This window comes from Triplophysa rosa, linkage group LG25, assembly GCF_024868665.1.
Source record: "Triplophysa rosa linkage group LG25, Trosa_1v2, whole genome shotgun sequence".
In the NCBI taxonomy this organism is placed as follows: Eukaryota; Metazoa; Chordata; class Actinopteri; order Cypriniformes; family Nemacheilidae; genus Triplophysa; species Triplophysa rosa.
The window spans coordinates 3,285,559-3,308,126 of NC_079914.1; the positions used below are offsets into that span (position 1 = coordinate 3,285,559).

At 42.3% G+C, this 22,568-nt stretch overlaps 2 protein-coding genes across 3 annotated transcripts; both read right to left on the reverse strand.

Annotated features, from left to right (window-relative positions):
• Positions 1–1,953: 1,953 nt before the first annotated feature.
• On the reverse strand, positions 1,954–8,402 carry LOC130549229 (uncharacterized). Its single transcript, XM_057326447.1, has 3 exons — positions 8,075–8,402; positions 2,123–3,012; positions 1,954–2,079 (listed from the first exon to the last, which is right to left on the reverse strand). Exons 1-3 carry the CDS (start codon positions 8,400–8,402, stop codon positions 1,954–1,956), a joined length of 1,344 nt encoding a protein of 447 aa, XP_057182430.1.
• Positions 8,403–13,247: 4,845 nt separating this feature from the next.
• Positions 13,248–22,017, reverse strand: LOC130548887 (GTPase IMAP family member 7-like). 2 transcript variants are annotated; one of them, XR_008962100.1, is made up of 3 exons: positions 21,780–22,017; positions 20,898–21,671; positions 13,248–14,091 (listed from the first exon to the last, which is right to left on the reverse strand). XR_008962100.1 is itself a non-coding variant. In XM_057325933.1 (2 exons), the coding sequence occupies exons 1-2, from the start codon at positions 21,784–21,786 to the stop codon at positions 21,091–21,093; spliced, it is 588 nt and encodes a 195-aa protein (XP_057181916.1). In that variant the 5' UTR covers positions 21,787–22,015; the 3' UTR covers positions 19,907–21,090. The 2 variants fall into 2 exon arrangements, 1 of the variants encoding a protein (XP_057181916.1); XM_057325933.1 differs by lacking the exon at positions 13,248–14,091 and having other exon boundaries at positions 19,907–21,671; positions 21,780–22,015.
• Between the last annotated feature and the right edge of the window lie 551 nt (positions 22,018–22,568).

Below are 22,568 nucleotides of genomic sequence, written 5' to 3' on the forward strand. Positions count from 1 at the left end.
TAGCGGACGGCAGGGCCGTAGTCCTGTCGCCACGGAACGGGGAGCAAACGAGGTGGTGGCTGAGTCCCGTGGGAACACAGCCACCTGTGACACAACGTCTGAATTGTCACCGCCCGCAGTGCGGGCAGGACGTATCCACAACGTCTGCCCCAGCGTACTGGAAGCAGGCATTGTGTCCGTCCCCCTCCTCGATGAGTGTGTTGCACCCATGAGAAATTTGCTCTTTTAGAAAAGGAAATTTGCTCGAACACCTCCGGAACTGCCGAGACGCCCAGGGGAGAGTCACTGCAGGAAGGGACCATCCGCTGTCCACGTCGTAGATTCCAGCAGAAAGAATGATCACCCAGATCGTAGAGAAGCTCACCAGATGCGTAGGCTCTGAAGAACAAAAGGTGAATGAATGAGCACGCCGGCTTCCCTCTTATACCCGGACATCCGGGGAGGAGCCCGGCATGCAAATTTCATTCGCCAATTTTCATTGGCCTTTTCTAAATACTCAGAAGATATTCTCAAGACAAACCCCATTCTGTCGGTTCGACACAACGTCGAGAGACCGACAGAAAGGGAATCCCAAATTCAGTATCTCAGAAAATTAGAATATTACTTAAGACCAATACAAAGTAAGGATTTTTAGAAATCTTGGCCAACATGAAAAGTATGAACATGAAAAGTATGAGCATGTACAGCACTCAATACTTAGTTGGGGCTCCTTTTGCCTGAATTACTGCAGCAATGCGGCGTGGCATGGAGTCGATCAGTCTGTGGCACTGCTCAAGTGTTATGAGAGACCAGGTTGCTCTAATAGTGGCCTTCAGCTCTTCTGCATTGTTGGGTCTGGCATATCGCATCTTCCTCTTCACAATACCCCATAGATTTTCTATGGGGTTAAGGTCAGGCGAGTTTGCTGGCCAATTAAGAACAGGGATACCATGTGCAGGTGCCAAGTCCTGTTGGAAAATGAAATCTGCATCTCCATAAAGAGTGATCGACTCCATGCCACGCCGCATTGCTGCAGTAATTTAGCTGGTACGCTGCATGGTGAAGCAAGCTGGTTTAGAGGTGTTTTGGTCACTTTTTTAGCAGGTCAGGCTGGGTGGACCGGCTTGATCAAGCTACTTCCATCTTAAATCAGCTAAGTTTCCACACTGGTCAAGTTGACCAGCTAAAACCAACTTGACCAGCTACAAAAGGGTACAAACACCTCTAAACTTGCTTCACTGGGAGACCAGCTCAAGACAGCCAACCAGCTTATGCTGGTTTCAATCAAAAATTTAAATTGGGCGTCAAGACTTGGAGTGTAAATGCAGTAATGATAAGTGTCATGAATTGCATGCGGAAGAACCCAATTGCAGGCAGGCTGTGGTGAAGGGGTTAACACAGAGACTTTATTACAAAACAAATACCCTCGATGGGGGAAAACTAAACTAAGAATATATACAAAACAAAAGACTTCCCACATGGGGGCAAAACATAAGGACAGGGAAAAAAATAAACTAACTATAAACAGTGACACAACGTCTTACTAAACACGGAAGGGGAACAAGGCAAGGCAAGGTAATACATGATACGTACAATCTACAAGGCAAGACAGGAGGACCACGAGCATACACGGAGACTATACAAAACGATTCAGCACAGGACAGCAAATACAAGGGCATTAAATAGGGAGATTAACAAAGGAGGATAACAATGGGCAGGTGTGGGTAATGAGACACAGGAGGAAAGCTATACGAGGAATGAGAGGGGCGGGGCCAAAGACGAGACACGAGAAAGCACATGGCATGCCAATATCTAAACAATGCCATGTCTTTCTCACACTTAACACGTGGGTCTGTCATGGTTCTGCCACCAGACTCAAAAAAACATGACTAGGAAGGCAGAACCATGACAGATAAGTATATTAATAACTACGGGGGTTAAATATAAAGGAAATATACTCTCGTGCCGTGTCAATTACAACTCTCCCATTCTCATAGGTTGTTGCTGCTCCCATCCACATTGCCTCAGACACAGAATCAGCTTCTGCTGCTGCGTCCCATCCTGTAACTGTTCCTGCAGCTGCTCCGGCAAGTGCTGCTCCTGAAAGAATAACACCGGCATGTGCTGCAATTGTTCCTGTAACCCCTGTGTTTAGCACAGCTGCTCCAGTTCCGCTCCCTGCCAGTTCTGAAATGCAACTGAGAGCGATAGCAACACAAAAACCAGTGCCCATTAAAGCACCAGTCAGAGCTCCTGATGTTGCACCTGCAAAACCCATCAGATGACGATTATAAACACTCCTTTCTGCTCTTTCTCCCTGCTGAGAAGAGAAAGAGCAGACCTCAACAGACCTCTTTCTAGACCTCAACATCTCCTCTTGGATCATCCTCTCCACCCTTCGAAGCAGCTCATTGGTGTAGCAGCGATTCTTCCGCACCATGTTATTTATGGTATCCAGTAGATTTTTCACCTGAGCTCTGTTGCTTTTGTAGCCACAACTACAGGGGCAGTGGAGACATTTTCTCCAGTATTTATTGTCGATGATGTGACAGCGACCTCCACATCTATTGACAAGCGCCTGTAGTGCTGCACTTTTCTGTACGAATTCCTCAATGGTTTGACCCTCTAGTTTTTCACCATGAGTAAATAAAACCACTGCATGTCTAAAGATTTCCTCTCCATAATTCTGACCAATTAAATCCACCATCTCCATGTCTTGCCTTGTGTATCTGTCAGCCTTTAGAACAATGACAAAGGCATCAACACCTGCAGAGCAGCTAATAATGGATCTAATGATCTCAGATCTGATGGTCTCATTATCAACGCTTGTGTCAAAAACTCCAGGGGTGTCAATAACGGTGACCTTTTGTCCAAAAACTTTCCTCTCTCCTCTTTCAGATCTATCTGTTATGGAATTTGGTGAAGCAGCAGGTGTGAAAATATTTTTTCTAAGGATTGTATTTCCAGTGCTACTTTTGCCATCTCCGGTTTTACCGAGAAGGACGATCTTTCTGTCTGGCGAAGACACACTTGCTGTTTGAAGAAGACATTTGCTGTTAAATCATGTTAATCTTTATGGGAAAGAAGTCATGTTTTTACACAACACTTACCTCCCATTACGTTTGTCTGTTACTGCAAAAAAATTAAATAAATAAATAGAGTTTTTGCATGATTCTGAACCAGTCATGCATTAGACTGACTATCAGATTAATGGCTTTAGCAATGGAGGAACCCTTTTTTATTAATGACACGTGCACTATAACGTCTTACAATGAGCAATGACAATACATAACATTTGTCACAAATCTTTTTGAGTTTGAAAATTATTATACTTTATTATACAGTATATACTGTTATTGAGCTGTTTTGCATGTTGTATTTAATTACCTGTTGTATTTTTATGTTTATATTGAAATTGTGTATATTGAGGAATAGGTGTTTGATCTTGTGGCACTAGTAGTACACTTGTGTACAATGTGAGCGAAGTGTTTTCTAATGTCTGGAGATCCATATGTGCAATAACAGTCCAGACCAGCGTGTTACCAAGTAGCAAACATGCTGGAGGAACAGGTAACCAAGTAACCAGGTAACCAATACAAACAAGAATGAATTCCATAAAGATTAGAACTGCAATAGTATTACTAAGACTATCTTTATAATAACAAAAACTGTTAGACAATAAACAGGACCAGGAAATGTCAGACAGGTGTCAATTAATCACAGTATCAGTATTTTTGGGGGGACAAAATGGTTAGTGCAGAAAAGAGCTATAATTACCCAAAAATTGTATATGCACTGACCGAACATGATACCATCTTTGATGTTTTCCTAATTGGGTTACACTTTATTTTACACTGTACGATGTTTGTACAAGTTTTTTTTACATGTAACTGACCCTAAACCACACCACAATCCTCACCCTTACCCTATAGTAAGTACATGTAGTTAATTATTATTACTCATTATTTAAAAGTACACTGTAACAAACAAACACTTAAAATAAACTGTAACCCATTATTCTAAAGGAAAAGGGCCTTTTATGTATTCTCTTACTGAAGTGTGTGCACAAATAACATTATATTTTAAATACTATCCATTTGCACGCATTTGACATTAGCACTGGCAATACATTTGGTAATGAAATAATAATAAATATTATTATTATTATCATTGTATTATATTATAATTATTATTGATATTAGCATAATTAATAATAATAATAATAGCCTAATAATAATAATCTAATAAAAAAATTCAAACATTCAGACACCTGGCAAGAAATAAGCATTGCATTATTGTGAATTGTAAAACTTACCACATGAATCCGGACAGAAGTTGTAAAGCTTGTATATTGGCTGTAACAACAGGCTGTATGCCCCTGACTTTCACTTTCTCTACACTTGTCATGTGAAGCATTTACTTTCATTCTCATTGTTTTGGATATATTCCAAGTGATCTGTTCTGCTGTTCAAGGAGGCACATCTCTGTGGATAATTCAGGAAAACACATTTTGTGTCACTTTTAACTCAACGTGTGCTGTCCCTTTTATTTATTTAACACACAATCAACACAAAATGACACAGTAATGTGTCATCATGAGACATGTGATCATTTATTAATCGTTATAGCCAATATATCCTGACACACTCCTAAAAATAAAGGTGCTTTAAAGGTTCTTCATAGCTATGTCGTAGAATAGCTATTTTTGTTTCCACAAAGATAAAACCATTAAATTGTTTGGTTATCAACTGTATTTTTTATTATTAGCAATTATATTTCTATATCACTGCAAATTGCAACTGATTGCATGTAGTCTGCATGTAATAGTAAGAATTAAAAACAAATCCTCGTGAATTTTAGACAAAGAGCATTAGGCACATACAACAGTGATAATATAGGTAATCAATGTCATATCTTATTAAAATAACCAGGGGTTTATTATAGTTAAAATCTAGTAACTGTTTTTTGGCGGATTAACGATCATTTGTTTAAGCACAGTTTTATTTAAAATATCACTTTGTGGTTATGATTTTACTACACTGCAAAAAGAGATAAGAGTTAAAAATGTAAAAGTTTTCTGTGTTAAAATATTTTAGAGATTTGCAAAACTATAAAGATATCAACACAGTCTCAAGGGAATTCGTGACGAACTCTAATCTGCATTTATTTATTTATTTATTCATTTATTTATTAGATATTATTTATTATAATGATCTTGCTTGGTCTATAAACACCATGCACTGTGCTGTGTTTTACCTTTCTGTGTTTTTCTTATTTGCTCCTGTAAAGCTGCTTTGGAACAATGCACATTGTGAAAAGCGCTATATAAATAAAATTGAATTGAATTTTAATGTAGCATTGTTTTTTCTCTGAAAACACTTTATTTACGAGCTATAAAACACATACATTAACATATGGATAGTCATCTGTAATTATTATTGGCTTAAAAATAAGTTACCTTGTTGCCTTAAAATTTTAAGTTAGTTCAACTTAAAAATATTAGTCAACACAACGAGTTTGCAACAAATTCATTAAGTGAACTAATATTTTAAGTTGAACTAACTTAAAATTTTAAGGCAACAAGGTAACTTATTTTTTTAAGTTGAAACAACAAAAAACAACAAATCATTTTTTACAGTGTACGACTATTCAGTCTAAATATATTAATGTTGCGGTACTTCATATGTATAAATATATGCATATAGTTGTCAAGACTGGCGTGCAAGAGAACCCAAGCGCAGGCAGGCAGTGAAGGGGTTAACAGATATATTTATTAAAACACAAAACAGAACCAAAACACCCACAATGGGGGAAAACAGAACTAAGGAACAAATATAAAACAAAAGACTTCCCACGAGGGGGCAAAATGAAAACAAGACAACTAACCTAAACTCAAGGACACGACCAAACGTCTTAAACACTACAAGGCACAAAACTCACAAAACACGAACAGGCAAGGCACAGGAACACAGGCAAGGCACAGGAACACAGGCAAGGCACAGGAACACAGGCAAGGCACAGGAACACGGGTAAGCACATGAACACGAAACGTACAGATACATAGTACAATACACGAGCACAGGACAAAGAAACATGAGGGTATAAATAGGAACACAAACGAGGGATAACGACATGGGACAGGTGTGGGACATTAAACACTCAAGGAAGGATAACAAGGAAACGAGAGGAATGGGGCCAATGACAAGACACTGGAGAGAACGTATATTACTGTCAAACGGACAATAATATGTTTCTCTCCACACATAACCAAAGACTTTGTCATGGCTCTGCTACAAGACCAAGAAAAACATGACAAAGGAAGCAGAGCCATGACAGAAGCCCCCCCTTTAATGAGCACCTCCAGGTGCTCACCAAGGGGTAGACGGACAAGACAAGGCAGACGAGACAAAGACAAAAACCAGACAAACATGGTGAACAAGACAAGGGGCAGACAGGACAACAAGACCACAGGATGGGGTGGGATAAAAAAAAACAAACATGGGAGGGGGGGTGGGGCAAAACAAGAGTTCATGGGGGGTAAACCAAAAGGGTTGGGGGGAAAGTCCCAGTCCCCGGCTGCGCTCGAGGGCGCTGAGTCCTGGGGGACTTAGGAGGAGTCCGGGGGGAACAGTCTTTGGCCCTGGGAGTTCTCCCAGGGGCGACCGGCTGGACAGGGCTTGACGCCGGCTGGAAGGCCGGCTGGACAGGGCTTGACGCCGGCTGGAAGGCCGGCTGGACAGGGCTTGACGCCGGCTGGAAGGCCGGCTGGACAGGGCTTGACGCCGGCTGGAAGGCCGGCTGGACAGGGCTTGACGCCGGCTGGAAGGCCGGCTGGACAGGGCTTGACGCCGGCTGGAAGGCCGGCTGGACAGGGCTTGACGCCGGCTGGAAGGCCGGCTGGACAGGGCTTGACGCCGGCTGGAAGGCCGGCTGGACAGGGCTTGACGCCGGCTGGAAGGCCGGCTGGACAGGGCTTGACGCCGGCTGGAAGGCCGGCTGGACAGGGCTTGACGCCGGCTGGAAGGCCGGCTGGACAGGGCTTGACGCCGGCTGGAAGGCCGGCTGGACAGGGCTTGACGCCGGCTGGAAGGCCGGCTGGACAGGGCTTGACGCCGGCTGGAAGGCCGGCTGGACAGGGCTTGACGCCGGCTGGAAGGCCGGCTGGACAGGGCTTGACGCCGGCTGGAAGGCCGGCTGGACAGGGCTTGACGCCGGCTGGAAGGCCGGCTGGACAGGGCTTGACGCCGGCTGGAAGGCCGGCTGGACAGGGCTTGACGCCGGCTGGAAGGCCGGCTGGACAGGGCTTGACGCCGGCTGGAAGCCGGCTGGACATGGCGACGCCGGCTGGATAGGCCGGACTGGACGCCGGCTGGATCACCGGACTGGACGCCGGCTGGATCACCGGACTGGACGCCGGCTGGATCACCGGACTGGACGCCGGCTGGATCACCGGACTGGACGCCGGCTGGATCACCGGACTGGACGCCGGCTGGATCACCGGACTGGACGCCGGCTGGATCACCGGACTGGACGCCGGCTGGATCACCGGACTGGACGCCGGCTGGATCACCGGACTGGACGCCGGCTGGATCACCGGACTGGACGCCGGCTGGATCACCGGACTGGACGCCGGCTGGATCACCGGACTGGACGCAGGGCTGGACACGGACTGGATGCCGGCTGGACCGGACTGGACGCCGGCTGCACCGGACTGGACGCCGGCTGCACCGGACTGGAGCGGCTGACCGGACTGGGCGCCGGCTGCACGACTGGCGCCGGCTGCACGGACTGGGACGCCGGCTCGCGACTGGCGCTGCAGCGGACTGGGCCGGCTGCACGGACTGGACCCGGCTGCACCGGACTGGACGCCGGCTGCACCGGACTGGAGCCGGCTGACCGGACTGGGGGTGCTCCCCCTCCTCGCTTCTTCTTCGCCGGCCCACAGACGTGTGCCGGTGCTGAGAAGCGATGGGGAGCCCGGTTAGCTCCGTACGAGGAGTCGGACGGGGAGTCCCACGACTCCCTTCGTCTCGCCGGCCCGGATGCTGATGGGGAGGAGGAGCTGCCGGGGGAGAGGCGGACGGTGCGGCCATGCCGATGACCCCGATCTCCATGACGCACCCTCCGGGATCGCGGAGGGAGATGGGTAGGGTGGGCTGAGACCCTGGACTCCGGGCGTTCATGGCATATCTCACCGTGCACTCGAAGTCCAGTGGTCTCAGCATCCTCATCTCCGCCCGGACAGAGGGTCCCTGAGGCCACCGTTGAAAAGGACCGCGAGTTCCGCCTCCCCAAAAACCACCTTCTCGATAAACTGCCTCCTCTGCAGCCTTTAGGAAGCGGTCGACATAGTTCATGATATTGTCATCTCCCTGACGGTGGCTGCAGAGGAGGTGAGTCTGGCGGGATCGTTGGGTGGACATGCTGCCTGCTGGGTTCAGTTCTGGCTCGTGGATTCTGTCACGACTGGCGTGCAAGAGAGAAGAACCCAAGCGCAGGCAGGCAGTGAAGGGGTTAACAGATATATTTATTAAAACACAAAACAGAACCAAAACACCCACAATGGGGGAAAACAGAACTAAGGAACAAATATAAAACAAAAGACTTCCCACGAGGGGGCAAAATGAAAACAAGACAACTAACCTAAACTCAAGGACACGACCAAACGTCTTAAACACTACAAGGCACAAAACTCACAAAACACGAACAGGCAAGGCACAGGAACACAGGCAAGGCACAGGAACACAGGCAAGGCACAGGAACACAGGCAAGGCACAGGAACACGGGTAAGCACATGAACACGAAACGTACAGATACATAGTACAATACACGAGCACAGGACAAAGAAACATGAGGGTATAAATAGGAACACAAACGAGGGATAACGACATGGGACAGGTGTGGGACATTAAACACTCAAGGAAGGATAACAAGGAAACGAGAGGAATGGGGCCAATGACAAGACACTGGAGAGAACGTATATTACTGTCAAACGGACAATAATATGTTTCTCTCCACACATAACCAAAGACTTTGTCATGGCTCTGCTACAAGACCAAGAAAAACATGACAAAGGAAGCAGAGCCATGACATATAGCAACCTATTTTTCAATGTGGCTCATTCGTGTGAATTCCTGTTTCGTAGATCTCATATGTTTTGTTATGATTTGACTTTGCCACTATGATGTTAGGTTTAGGGGCGGGGTTAGGGTAGCCATTTATCGTTGTTTGGCCACCTCGTGAGCAAAATTAGCCTTTCGGGCTATGATTTTAGGGTTTGGGGTGAGGTAAGGTGCTGGTTAGCCACGACCTAAAATATGTACGACTTCTTTTGATATGAGGTTATAAGTACAGTATATAAATGTATTTGTAGTAAAAGTCGTGCTGAGTGACACGAAAAAAGAGGGAAATTCGTGTCCATGAACACGTCAATAGATTCCAAATTTCGTGCCTGTGCCACAAACTGCCTTGAGGTTGAAAAGATATACAGTATATTCATTATAAAATTCCCATGGTGTTTTAAGACTTATCCAGTAGAAATCACGCTTTTAAAACGAGACTTCCCAAATTGGCTATTGCGTTTTTTCTTCAAAGTAACAGGAAAATATCTTTTCACTGTTTAAGTTCATATTAATGCTTTTAAATGCTCTGAAATTTTAAGACCCCCGTGGACCCTGGACGTCATGTCAGCTATTATTATTTATCTATCAATAAAAATGAATGAATATTGTTTTATGAAGTATTCACCTCTGTGTGTTTGTGTAGGAGTAGCATGTCGAGACTCATGGCGTGCTTCACATGACCGTTCACGGCAACACAAACACACACAGACCGGCCACACTGACCATCCATGATGTGAGAATGGACAGTAAGTCACTCACATACACACTGACAGACAGTAAGATGCTTTATTTTATATCATAGCACAAACAACACAACTTTGGTTTTGCAAAACCACAAGAAGACACTGGCATTTTTATACAGTATTATTATTAAAGAATATAAAATGTTGACTGCAAAAAAGCATCATGTTGTCTACACTTTGACAGAATACAGCAATAAACAGCAATAATTTCTCTAAACAAGCGAACTAAACCTTTAGGAAACCTTTTGGGGAAAAAATCACAGATCATTTTCCATTACGCATTCGCTGATTTTCATGTTTGTGTTCATCTTGGATTCATCTTTTGCTAATGAAATATCCTATAGAGATGAACATAGAGATTAAGTAATTACTGCTATCAGCATTTCACTTTGTGCTTCATTCTGCCTGAGGCAGTGACTATGTCTGAGGCAGTGACAATGACAAAAGTTGACATGAAAAATGCATCACTTTCCTGTTACAACTGCAAAGGTGCTTTGAAACAATCTGTTTGTTATAATGAGAGGATTTGTAAGCATGCAGAATCTCTGCAAACCTCATGCATTCAGCGTGAGACTCTTGCACTTGACTCTGTTCTCATGCACGCTCTCACACCACACAATCATTTTCTCACACAGAGCAATACCCACGTTATTTTCAGTGGTGTGTAATAACATTTGTGAAATGATTGAATAAAAGCCTAACTGTATTTTAAAACCGCCTGTTCAAAATGACACAACATCAAAGTACCATTTCAAAACGCAACTCAAACATTACATCTGATGTGACTATCTGTTCATTACATTACAATGATCTACCCAATATGACCCAGTTGGACTATGGATAGTATTTCATTAACTAAATTATCCTCAGACCCTCACTAAATACGATCAACTGTATGGCTTTAAAATTGTGTTTGGTTAGCCTATTAAAATACAAATCTGATTTACAAATAGTTAAATCCATAACAAAAATCCTGATTTGTTGGTCTATTTCTTTTTTTCTTTAATTTTCTCTTATAGACAAAATCTCTTTGTATGATAATTCCATGTTTGGTCTGTGGGGACAGTTCACCTAAAATTGAAAGTAATAAATGTATGTTATCAAATGTCTCAATAATCACACTTGTAGTTCAAGGCCTTTCTTGTTTTTTTCATTCCTACTTTTACTTTTCCAGCTGAAACATATTGTCAAACAGTGCTTTGCTGGGAGCCAGCTAGAGACCTTTCCAGACTTGTTGGAAGACTAGCGGAAGAAAAACAAAAATGAATTAAAAAAGTTATATTATATTGACCTTTTATGAAATCCTGTGTTTACACTATGAGGATGCATGAGTTGCAATGCAGCTAATTTAATGAACGTTCTCTCCATATCATTTCTGTTATATTATATTTTTCAAATATTGTTTGGCTATTGATGATTGCAGGTTTTATGTCCGAATTAAAGTCGGTAGCGGTCGGGAAACGGCATGTTAACAGTGGAATATAACACTTATTGATATTTATGTATATATTAATTCTGAGCAAGCTTCATTGCATCTTCAGCCTTCAGAGAGAACTGTAGTACTGCAGTGCGCCAGCTGAGAACATTATCATTGGTCCCAAAATGATCATTTGGTTATTGTACCTGGTAAGTGTGAATTCTTCTTTCACCTTCTTTCTTTCAATTGGCCACCTCTCTTTGACATTGAGGAGCACTGCTAGACTGCTGAGGCTCAAAATGTTTACAGCCACAAAATACTGCTGGGCTTTTAGGCAACTATTTCACAAATTTTATTACAAAACACGAAAAAATTGTCTCCCTGTGTGAGAAAATGGACGTGAGGGTGTGAGAACAATTGCTGAAAAATGTGTGAAACAATTGTGTGAAAGTTGCCCCGTATGTTTATAGGTTGTGGTTAGCCTATTAAAGTAAACTAATCATTTAACAATAAATTCTAACAGAGAAACTCTTCTTTATTTTTCCATTAATTTCTGTAATTTTCTTTTTTTGACAAGATGTCTCTAACCTTTATATGGTAAGTCCATGTCTGTGCTCAAAATTTAAAGGGACAATTCACCTAAAATTTAAAGTAATGAAATTGATTTTATCAAATGTTTTGACAATCACAATACACTTGTACAATACACTGTGGAAAGGACCACGAGCCGTGGCCACAGGCTCCGACTAACAACAGTAAATCACAAAAAAATACTATAGCTGGGTTTTTTACAGATTGGGTCTCATATAGTGAGAAATCTCCATGCATTATATACAAAAAATGTAACAATGATAATATAGGTAATGTCATATTTTTTAATTGAATCATGGTTTTATTTTAGTGCAATTCTAGAAATTTTGCGAATTATCACTTAATTTGGTGTTACCATGATTTTACGCTGCAAAAAGAGATACGAGTTAAAAATAACACGTTGTGCAGACTTTTAACACAGCTTGTATTTATGGACAACAACAGGCAAGTGAAACAGGCATTTTTACACACAGGTTGTCTGTGATAACATATTTAAGAGATTGGAAAAACTATTAAAATATATTTATTATAAAAATTCCCAATGCCTTTTTAAAAAAGATGTAAGAATCACACTTTTAAAATGAAGGCCTCTCATATATATTGGTTGTCCTATAAGGTAAAAGGAAATAATAGATGAGATGAATTTTAAATAGAAATTGTGATGATCTACCTAAAGGGCTTTGATTTCGCCGCTAGATGGCGCCATTTCCACCTCATATTATTTCTTTGATAATTGGTTGTTGAGCGTGTTGCATTACCATTAATGGTCAACCCAGTTTAAACTGTTCGTTCTCGTTCAGTCCCGATGTTATTTTGAGTGCTGTCTTCTGTTATATCCCTTGTTTGGATTATTTGCCTTGAATTATTTTTTCTGCTCCATAGTCTCCTGGATTTAGCTACCTTTCTGTCTTCATGTTTAAAGTGAGTCTTCAGTTTGGAGTACCCCTTTGTATAAACTCCCCAAAGGATGCTATTTAAGATATTGTTTGATGAATATGACTGAAAGACTGCCTAGGACTGTGACTTATGTCTTGTTTTATAGTAAAGTGCAAGAAAAGACTCGCTTCTCTCCATTTGGATTTTGCCATCTCTAGTGTTTGAGTGGTCAGTGTAAAGGACACCAGAAATCTGAGTTTAAATGTCAGCTAAAACATAAGAAATATCTTGATTTGTGACTGATGCATTTCATTTGGATGTTTTTAAGTAATTTTGAGACTCCTGGTTTGTTTAGTGTGTCACACTGTTGGACATTTTAATATAAATTAATTCATTTTGTTTCATGAAGCGTTCACCTCTGTGTGTTTGTGTCACATGACGGCTCATGTCAACACAAAGCAGACCAGCCACACTAAACATCCACGATGTGAGACAGTAAGTCACTCACACAGACACTGACACACAAAGATGCTTTATTTTACACAAATAACACAACTTTGGTTTAAGTCTAAAGATTATAAAAGAACTTCACAATGGAAAAGCATGATATTTGCTACACTTTAAGTGAATACAGTAATAAACAGCAATAATTTCTTCAAACAAGCAAACAAAGCTTTTAGGAGAAACATCATTCACTGATTGACTAAAGGAGATTTAATGAAGATTAATTGGAATGAATCTCCAAGCTAAAAAGATTCAAAGCAGCTGCAGAAGTGATGTTAAATGATAGAAGTGAAGTTTATGATCATGTTTGCATTCATCTTTGATGATGATGCTCATGTGAAACGTGCTAGAGATTAAGTAGAAATTACTGCTATTAACGTCTCAATTTCTGCAGATCAGACTACCTCGGGGTGGTGGCGTGACAGTTTGTCCTTGATAGTGAACAGGCAAACAGCGGTTGGCAACATTCTCACAAGCAACAATCACATAATAACGCTTCGTCTGGACCTGAACTTGACATTGTCCATATCTCAAAGCGCTGTTAACAATGAACACTGTGACCCTTCTCCTACTGATGCACATGTTGTCTCTATATCTGAAGCCCCGTCTAGTGCAGATTTCCATAATTCTATGCTCGTCATTTTTCTGGACGAAGGACTGGCGTGCTTCTCTGCCACAAAGATGCCTTCTTGTTAGGTAATTTGCCCAAGCATTCTGACTGCTTTTGTCAAACTCTAATTGGAGAATATGTCGGTTTTGAAAAACACGATAAGCGTTGTTATCCCATCGTCTCTGGCATGGAAGTCCATCACTGAACATCAGGGTGATGAAGAGTATAATGAGAACCACCAGTCTCATCCTGACAAGACACATAAAGCTTTACAGTTAGTTGAAACAGACAAACAGTTTTGATAATCAAGCTTTGATTTGATATGATGAAAATAATAGACATAATTTAGTACTGGAATTCGTTCAAAATTGCTGTAACTTGTATGGTTGACCTTGGAAAAAGTATTTTAAACCACAACGTTTTGTCAGTTTACCCACTTCTTTCTAATGGAGATTAATATTTTATAAATTTAAAGACCTGACTTGAAATAGATTAAAATCAGATGATTAAAGACAGCAGATGCACTATTGAGATGATTTACAGTTTCTGAACTGTATTGTTTACATTAGTACAGTAGGCTATATACAGTAGATTTACCTGCGTGCTGTTCGTGAGCTGTGTTGAGTCTGAGCTGGAGTTCAGAAAGTTTCTGAGATGCTCATCTGACTGATTTTTATTGTGTGCAAAAGAGGGAGGAGTGAAAATAAGCCCATTTCTTGGAAATGCACCACAAACATATTTCTAGCAATTAAGCAAAAGTTTGTAGATATTTTTCTGCAAATTTTAATCTGTAAGCCATTTTAAGGATACATTATATATATAAATGCTTTCATCATGCAAGGGTTCAATCAAGGGTTGTTGATTAGGAAAAATGTACAAATTTCATCTCAATTCTAAGTTTTCAAGTGTTATTTACTTTTTGATGATACTATTTTCTCCATGTTAGTATGGAACTTTTAGGTTTTCTGCTTCGGCTGTATTATACAGCACTACATGCCAACTGAACAAAAGATTCAGCTGTGTTTATGTTAGTATAGATTACAAAGTGTGTGTGCGTGCGCGTGCGTGTGTGTTCGTATTCGTGTGTGTGCGTGCGTGCGTGCCATTTGTGGCCACATTTGTAATTAATAAAAATATAAAATACACTTAAAGTCTGCTAAATTGGAACAACTTATTTGTACTTTATTGTGTACCATACAGTCACAACTTGGATACTAATGTAATGTACAAAAATTTTTGGATTAGGTTGATGGAGAGCACTTTGCAAATATTCTGATAGAGAAGCGTTGCTGTCTGCATTTGAGCCACCTGGTCACACCGTGTATCCTTAGGCAGGAGCGGTAGTATAACTACAGCAGAGTCAAAAGAAAAAATCATTTCTCCAGAGACATGACACTGCAAAATCCCTGATGTTAAATTAACAATATGTGTGTTAAATTAACACCGGTCAGTGTTTATATTGAACTGTGAGAATGTAAATCTCCAAGCATAAAATATAGCCTACCAAAGCAATAGTAGTAGTATAGACAGTTTTAAATGCGATATCTTCTCCTCTCTCTATCTCGGTGAGTTCAGTATAACAAAGTGAATTATCGCATATAGCCAATTTCTTTATTTAAATCACTGCGTAAGGCAAAGTGTAAAATTAATGTACTAGTGTTGTGTAGCTCTAAAACTGTTAGCTGCTAATTCAACACAAATGATGCCACAAAGTGTCTGTACTGTACAAGATAAAATGCGTATCACAATGCGTTTAAAAGAAATAAAGTGTGCGCTGCTGGACAAGAAAGATCTGCAGAAGTAACTGTCTGTGTGCTTGCTTGAAAGTGAAGACTACACCTGTCTGATCTCGAGAGATCCGTCTGCCATAAACAACTATTTACTCGACTGCACGTTTGTGTATATATTCATCCTTATTATTTAGTGTCTGTTTTTATACATATGATGTAGCCTGGAAGATAAATAGTAATTTTCAATAAGGATTTCAGATCACGTTCACTTTTCAAAACTGTTTAAACAACTGTGATTAGCAATGAAGTAGTTATAAAAAAAATTCTTCAGTTGTTTTCCATGGTTGAAATCCTGGACACGCCCCTTGCTGATTATGGATCTGGATATTATGAAGAAAAGGGAAGTTCAAAAGGTCTTCCACTAAAGGGAAGTGACCCAGCAAGAAGTGAAGCAATGATTCAATGATGCAAACAGACTTCTGCTTCAATTAATTTAAACTGAAATCAGCTTAGTGTTGTTTCATTTTGTTTCAATAAAGTTACACCCCAACAGGATGGACTCAAGGACAACGACACAGGATAAAGGAATAACGATAATGACAATACAGTGCATCTGTGGCAGGATCTGCAAGAATGAGAGGGGTTTAAAAATCCATCAAGGCAGAATGAGATGCTTGACAGCGGCAACGAAGACACAACGCACAGAAGCGACTTCCTGGTAACACGCAGGAAGAGCTAGGCCCGGGGGCAACCCACAGTGCCCAGAGCCTCCTAGTGTCGCCAACACCTGCTGCCATCAGCTCACCTGCCACTATAACCCAAGAAACATCATCTCCCAACAACCCACAGAGCCTCTAAAGCCAGCCTGCCCTTTTGGTCCAGCCAAGGGTCCAGTGGCCCAAATCCTCCAAGAGAGTTGAGTGGCAACAATTTGATGAAGATGTAAGCCAGGTCCTGGAAGTAACAGTCAACCGACTGAGAACGATGACAACCCTCATAGTGAACATCGCAGCTGAACGATTTGGAACCGAGGTATCCATGCCTGCTCCATCGTATATGCTCCAAGCCACAGAGCAAGGAAGATCCACTGCCTCTGGGAAGAACTCAGGCTGCTAAAGAGGCAATACAAGTCAGCGGGGCAAGTCGAGAGAGCCGGCCTAGCGGACCTGAGAGCAATCCTAAGGAAACAACTCTTGACCTTACGGAGGGCAGAGTTTCACAGAAGGAGGCGGAAGGAGAGAGCCAGGAAGAGAGCAGCATTCTTGGCCAATCCATTCAAGTTGACCAAGTAGCTCCTTGGCCAAAAGAGAGCTTGCCGCCTTACCTGCTCCAAGGATACCAAAAACGACCATCTCAAGGCCACTTATAGTGACTCCATCGGAGGACAACCGCTGGGTCCATGCGATGCTCTGATAACACCACCAGAGCCCTCATTAAAATCGGACCTGAAGGAGCCCCGCCTAAGGGAAGTGGAGGAAGTAGTGAGCAGGGCAATATCGAGCTCAGCACCAGGCCCAAGTGGAGTGCCCTATAAGGTGTATAAGAACTGCCCAAAGCTACTACATTGGCTTTGGAGGGTCCTGAAGGTGATCTGGAGGAGAGGGAAGATCGCCCAGCCATGGAGGTATGCTGAGGGAGTGTGCATACCAAAAGAGGAGAAGTCTGAGAATATCGACCAGTTTCGGGTCATCTCCTTGCTCAGTGTGGAGAGTAAAATCTTCTTACCTCTGTGCAAAAGGGAGGTATACCAGGAGTTCCCGGTTGTCTGGAACACACGGGCGTTGAAACCCAGCTAATCAGGGAAGCAAGAGAAGGCAGAGGGGACCTGGCTGTACTGTGGCTGGACCTCACCAATGCCTATGGCTCAATACCCCACATGCTGGTGGAGGTCGCACTGGAGAAACACCATGCACCGCAGAAGGTGAAAGATCTCATCTTGGACTATTACAGCAAGTTCAGCTTGAGAGTCTCCACTGGCCAGCTAACATCTGACTGGCACCAGCTGGAGGTGGGGATAATCACTGGCTGTACCATCTCAGTGACCCTCTTTGCACTGGCAATGAACTTTTTTTTTGTCTGTGTTCAACTTTGATTTATCTTGGTTTTCTTGCATAGCTGCTTTGATGCAATGCAAATTGTAAACGCACTATAACATTAAATTACATTGAATTGAATGACAGTGAGTTACTAAGACATAACACATTAGATCGTGCAGGGTTCATGTTTGTGACCGATCTTATTAGAGACACGCTAACATCTCCAAGACAGCGCAGAAATGCCATAGCGCCAGAAATAGAAGAAATCACTACATTCACATATTTAGCAACTGGAGAAATATGCAGCAGAGATGATTTGGTACTGTCACAACCTACTATGGGGATCACACAAACATTTACAGCACTTACAGAAACTTATTGTGTCACTGTTAATTTTCTATCAAATACGTTGACATTGGTAAATGAAGAATAAAGAATATATGTGTGTGTGCGTGAGTATTGTGAAACAGGGCCCAGGTCTTTGGTACTAAAGAAGGGGAAGATTACAGACAGATTCCGCTTCAGGCTAGGAGAACACCAGATCTCGTGAGTCACAGAGAGACCAGTGAAGAGCCTTGGGAAGGTCTTCAACTGCAGCCTGAATGACAGAGACTCCATCAAGGCAACCGGTGCTGACCTGGAGGGATGGTTGAGAACAGTGTACAAGTCTGGGCTCCCTGGAAGATTCGAGGCCTGGGTCTACCAGCATGGAATCCTCCCAAGAATGCTCTGGCCTCTGCTCATCTATGAGGTCCCCATGACTGTGGTGGAAGGTTTTGAGCAAAAGGTGAGCAGCTATCTACGCAGATGGCTGGGTCTACCACTTAGCCTATGTAACATCGGGCTATATGGGAACACCAACAAGCTCAGGCTCCCTTTTAGTTCAGTCAAGGAGGAGTTCATCGTTGCACTGGCACGGGAACGGGAACACCTGCTTTACTATGGATCCAGAGATGCCAAAGTGTCCGTGCAGGGATTGTTGTGAGGACAGGGAGGAAGTGGAGGGCAGCCGAGGCAGTCCAGCAAGCATAGACTCTGCAGAGGCAGAGGCTGGTACAGGAGGAGGTGCGAGCTTCAGTCGAGGAAGAGCGAACCAGCAGAGCAGTGGCCATACGGCAGCAAGGCGCCTGGATGAGGTGGGAGCAGGCGATGGAGCGGAGTGTCACTTGGAAGGACATCTGGAAGTGGAATCCCCAGAGGATCAAGTTCTTGATTCAGGGGGTCTATGATGTCCTCCCAAGTCCATCTAACCTGTGCACATGGGGCAAAATAGAAACACCCCTTTGTTCCAAAATAGGGACATTAGAACACATCCTGAGCAGCTGCTCCAAGGCGCTGGGTGAGGGCCGGTATCGATGGAGGCACGACCAGGTCCTCAAATCCATCGCTGCGGCAATCAGCAAGGGGATCAAGGACAGCCGACACACCCAAGCTACAGCCAAGGCAATTCACTTCATCAGGGAAGGACGAAAGCCAGAGAAAGCATCGAAAAGCTGCTCTGTAGGCTTGCTCTCCACAGCCCGGGACTGGGCAATGACAGTCGACCTGGAAAGGCAGCTGAAAATTCCATCATACATCACCCAGTCCAAATTGAGACCTGACATCATTTTGGTCTCAGAGGCCACAAAATAACTGATCTTGGTGGAGCTGACTGTGCCCTGGGAGGAGAGGATGGAGAAGGTTCAAGAGAGAAAGAGGGAGAAATACCAAGAACTGTTGGAGGATTGTCGGAGGAACGGATGGAGGACCAGGTGTATGCCAGTAGAGGTGGGCAGCAGGGGATTTGCCAGTCACTCTCTGAGCAAGAGGCACCCTGGGCATAAAAGGTGCTAACCGAAAAAGAGCCATAGGTAACAATGTGGAGGCAGCAGAGAAAGCATCCAGATGGCTCTGGGTGAAGAGGGGAGAGCAGTGGGGGCAGTAGAATGCTACTTGGACACAGGCCGGGGTCTGATCAGCCTCGGTCGGGTCGCAAGGATGAGGGTGTCTGTTCAAAGACCCGAAACACCCAGTGACTCCTGGAAACTACACTGATGATGTGTCCAAGGTCGTGCATCAGAAGGTGTTTCTGTAAACACTGTACCCATCAGGGCTCAGAGAAAGAATAGGAATATCAGTTTACAGTTTTCACCTTTCCTTATAAAATTAGGTTACAAGGTGATGTCATTATTAGCATTGTGTTTCATAGTTTTCTTCTACATAGCAAATGTGCCTTACACATTTGCAACAACCAGAGAATGAAAGTATTTCTGTATGACCTAGTCAATAAAAAAATCTAAGCAGACACCAGAGTGTTTTAAAAGTATATTATTTTTATTCGTGTTGATTATGTACTGTATATGGCAATAATTAAACATACTTAATCATATATAACATTATACAACAGTTCTTTCTGGTTCTCAAATCTGATTGGCTGAGAGCCTTGCACTATTCCACCAGTATCATCATGGGTACCTTTTCCCCGTTTGTATCACTCCGCCACTACGCTAAGTCGGACTGAAAGTAAAACACACGTGCATTTGGCTCTAAGAGTAATTCACAGCACTCAGGAATAGTTTAAAAAAATTCACCGCGGGACACGAGAATCTCGAGAAACACTTTACATAATAGAAATTGCCGTGTGAACTTTAACAAAGCACATGTTCCCCATTTCCTTTAAAAATGAGAGGGTTTTAAAGACACTTGTGCCATCGAACTGTTGTAGTTGTGTGATATGGCTCTTTACCAGTATGGCTGTAATTGTTTCCTGTGCTCGGCCTGTGGCCTCGTACCTCTGGCCTAATCACAACCATGCTGATATATACAGCCGTATCGCACTCCTACTCCAGCGATATTATATTAATATAAGTGATTCAAAAATTATAATTTGTAGTATTGATGTTTCTATATTGAGGAAGAAAAGATAAATTATTTTAAAATACAACCAGTCTATATCTGCATAACAATAAAATGACTGTGACTGCAACATAGTTTAATTAACAATTGCAACGACAAGAAGTGAAAACAAATCAGAACATCATTATTTTGATTTACAACTTTTGCTGTATATACTTTATTCTTTATATTATTTTTATTGTATTGGTAATTTGTCTGTTCCCCTTCCACCATGTTTTTCTCAAGAGATGTAAACAAAGTAAGCGTTTTATTGTACCTGGTACACATGACAATAAAGATCTTGAATTAAAAGTTAATAAAGCTGGAGACTGTCTTTACTAAATATAAATAATGTAAAATATTTTTTAATGATCTAGATGTTATTGTACCCCACAAGAGAAGCAAATTCATGTACCTTCTCAACCACAGCTTTTGCATTCTCATAGTTAGCTTCTGCAGCCTTTTTCATTGCGTCGTACATTGAATCAGCTTCTTCTGCAGCTTTCCATCCAGTGATTGCTCCTACAATAGCTCCTGCAAGAGCTGCAGCTCCAAGAACACTGCCAGCAATCACAGTACCAACCCCTGCACCTACTGCTCCGGCACCTTCAGCCACTGCTCCTGTTTCCACTACTGCTACTACTCCAGTAACTGCAGCTCCTTCTGCAGCCACAACTGCTGATGCACCCATGGATTTTAGCAGTGGCTTTAATATGTTTAATATGTTTACCAGTTTTAATAGTCACACTGACAAAACTGACACCCAGAAAAGCACCGAATTCTTTTAAGGTCTGGCCTTCTAGTTGCTCACCAAAAGTGAATAAGATCGCTGTGTGTTTCAGGACACGTTCATCTCTCATTAAGTTCAGAAATTCTTCTACCACCTCGTTTTCTTGTTTTGTGTATCTTCCAACTTTTAGAACAAGCACAATGGCATGAAGCACAGTAGTGTCCATCAGAGCTTTAATGATCTCAGATTTTGTCTTTTCATCATCTTGATCTGTGTCAAAGAATCCAGGAGTGTAAATAACGGTGATCTCTCTTCCATTAACCAACCCACGTCCTCTTACAGGTTCATCTGTAGCAGAACTAGCTGTAGCTTTAGGGGTGAATACGTCTTTGTTGAGAATTGTATTGCCGGCACTGCTTTTGCCATCTCCTGTTTTTCCAATAAGGAGGATATTTCTCCCTGTTAATCATAATAATACAATATTAAAATAAACAATTTATAATGTGAGTCTTCATTAACGCTTATACATTTTTCAATGAAAGCATTGCACACAACATAATAACTTACGTTCCATGATCCTTTGGTCTGTTAATGAAGTCCATTTCTGTAGGGAAAAATATTAATGCTATTCTTGAGTCTTGCCAATTCTTTGTATGGGACAATAATTATATATATTTTTTCTCTACTAATGCTCATGTGAGTGAGTAGCAATGTTTTTCCTCTTATGTTTCTCCAAACCCCAATAGAAACAGAGCACAATGCGTCACTTTAAAAACCACGCCCACTGGGAGAAAAATCTAAGCCTCTCCATTGACTTTGTATTGGGTGAAGCTTCCTCCTTGTCATTTCTGGTTTATAACAAACAAAACAGAACAATGTCTACAATGTCTGTGTGACGAGGTGTACACTAAAGCTAAAAAACACCGGTCGATCCTGTTCACCAAATCGAACTGAATCATTCTAAACAGTTCACGTCTCCATAAGCACTTAATCACGCTATTTCAATTTTAATAGAAAGCATATTTGTAACAGCCAATCACATATTTGGAAACAAGTCTTAGTAACTTTTTATTGTCTCCCTTAGGGGCAATTTGTACTAAGTTCTTGAAAATGAAACTTAAATGTATACCTCTTATTTTTTTAGCTCGACCCTGCTCGACCAATCACCTTCCTCACATGCATAGCACTGTGGGACTTCAAAAGCAGCGAAGAACATCTACAGTATGCTGCCTTGCCTTCAGAAATCATTCAGATGAACTTCAAGGTATCAGGAGACAGAAGCACTGGATTCAATGCCTTCATGTCATGCAGATTCCAAAGACAGCGCTTTATAGCTTTGAGACGCAGCCCATAAGC

What these genes read in the sequence shown, in the direction of transcription:
- LOC130549229 (XM_057326447.1), bottom strand. Translation starts at nt 8,402, where the DNA reads ATGTCCACCCAACGATCCCGCCAGACTCACCTCCTCTGCAGCCACCGT. An exon ending in CATGGAGATCGGGGTCATCG is followed by an intron (nt 3,013 to 8,074) that starts GCATGGCCGCAC and finishes TTCTTCAAACAG; the next exon opens with CAAGTGTGTCTTCGCCAGAC. An exon ending in CAGCTGTGCTAAACACAGGG is followed by an intron (nt 2,080 to 2,122) that starts GTTACAGGAACA and finishes TTATTCTTTCAG; the next exon opens with GAGCAGCACTTGCCGGAGCA.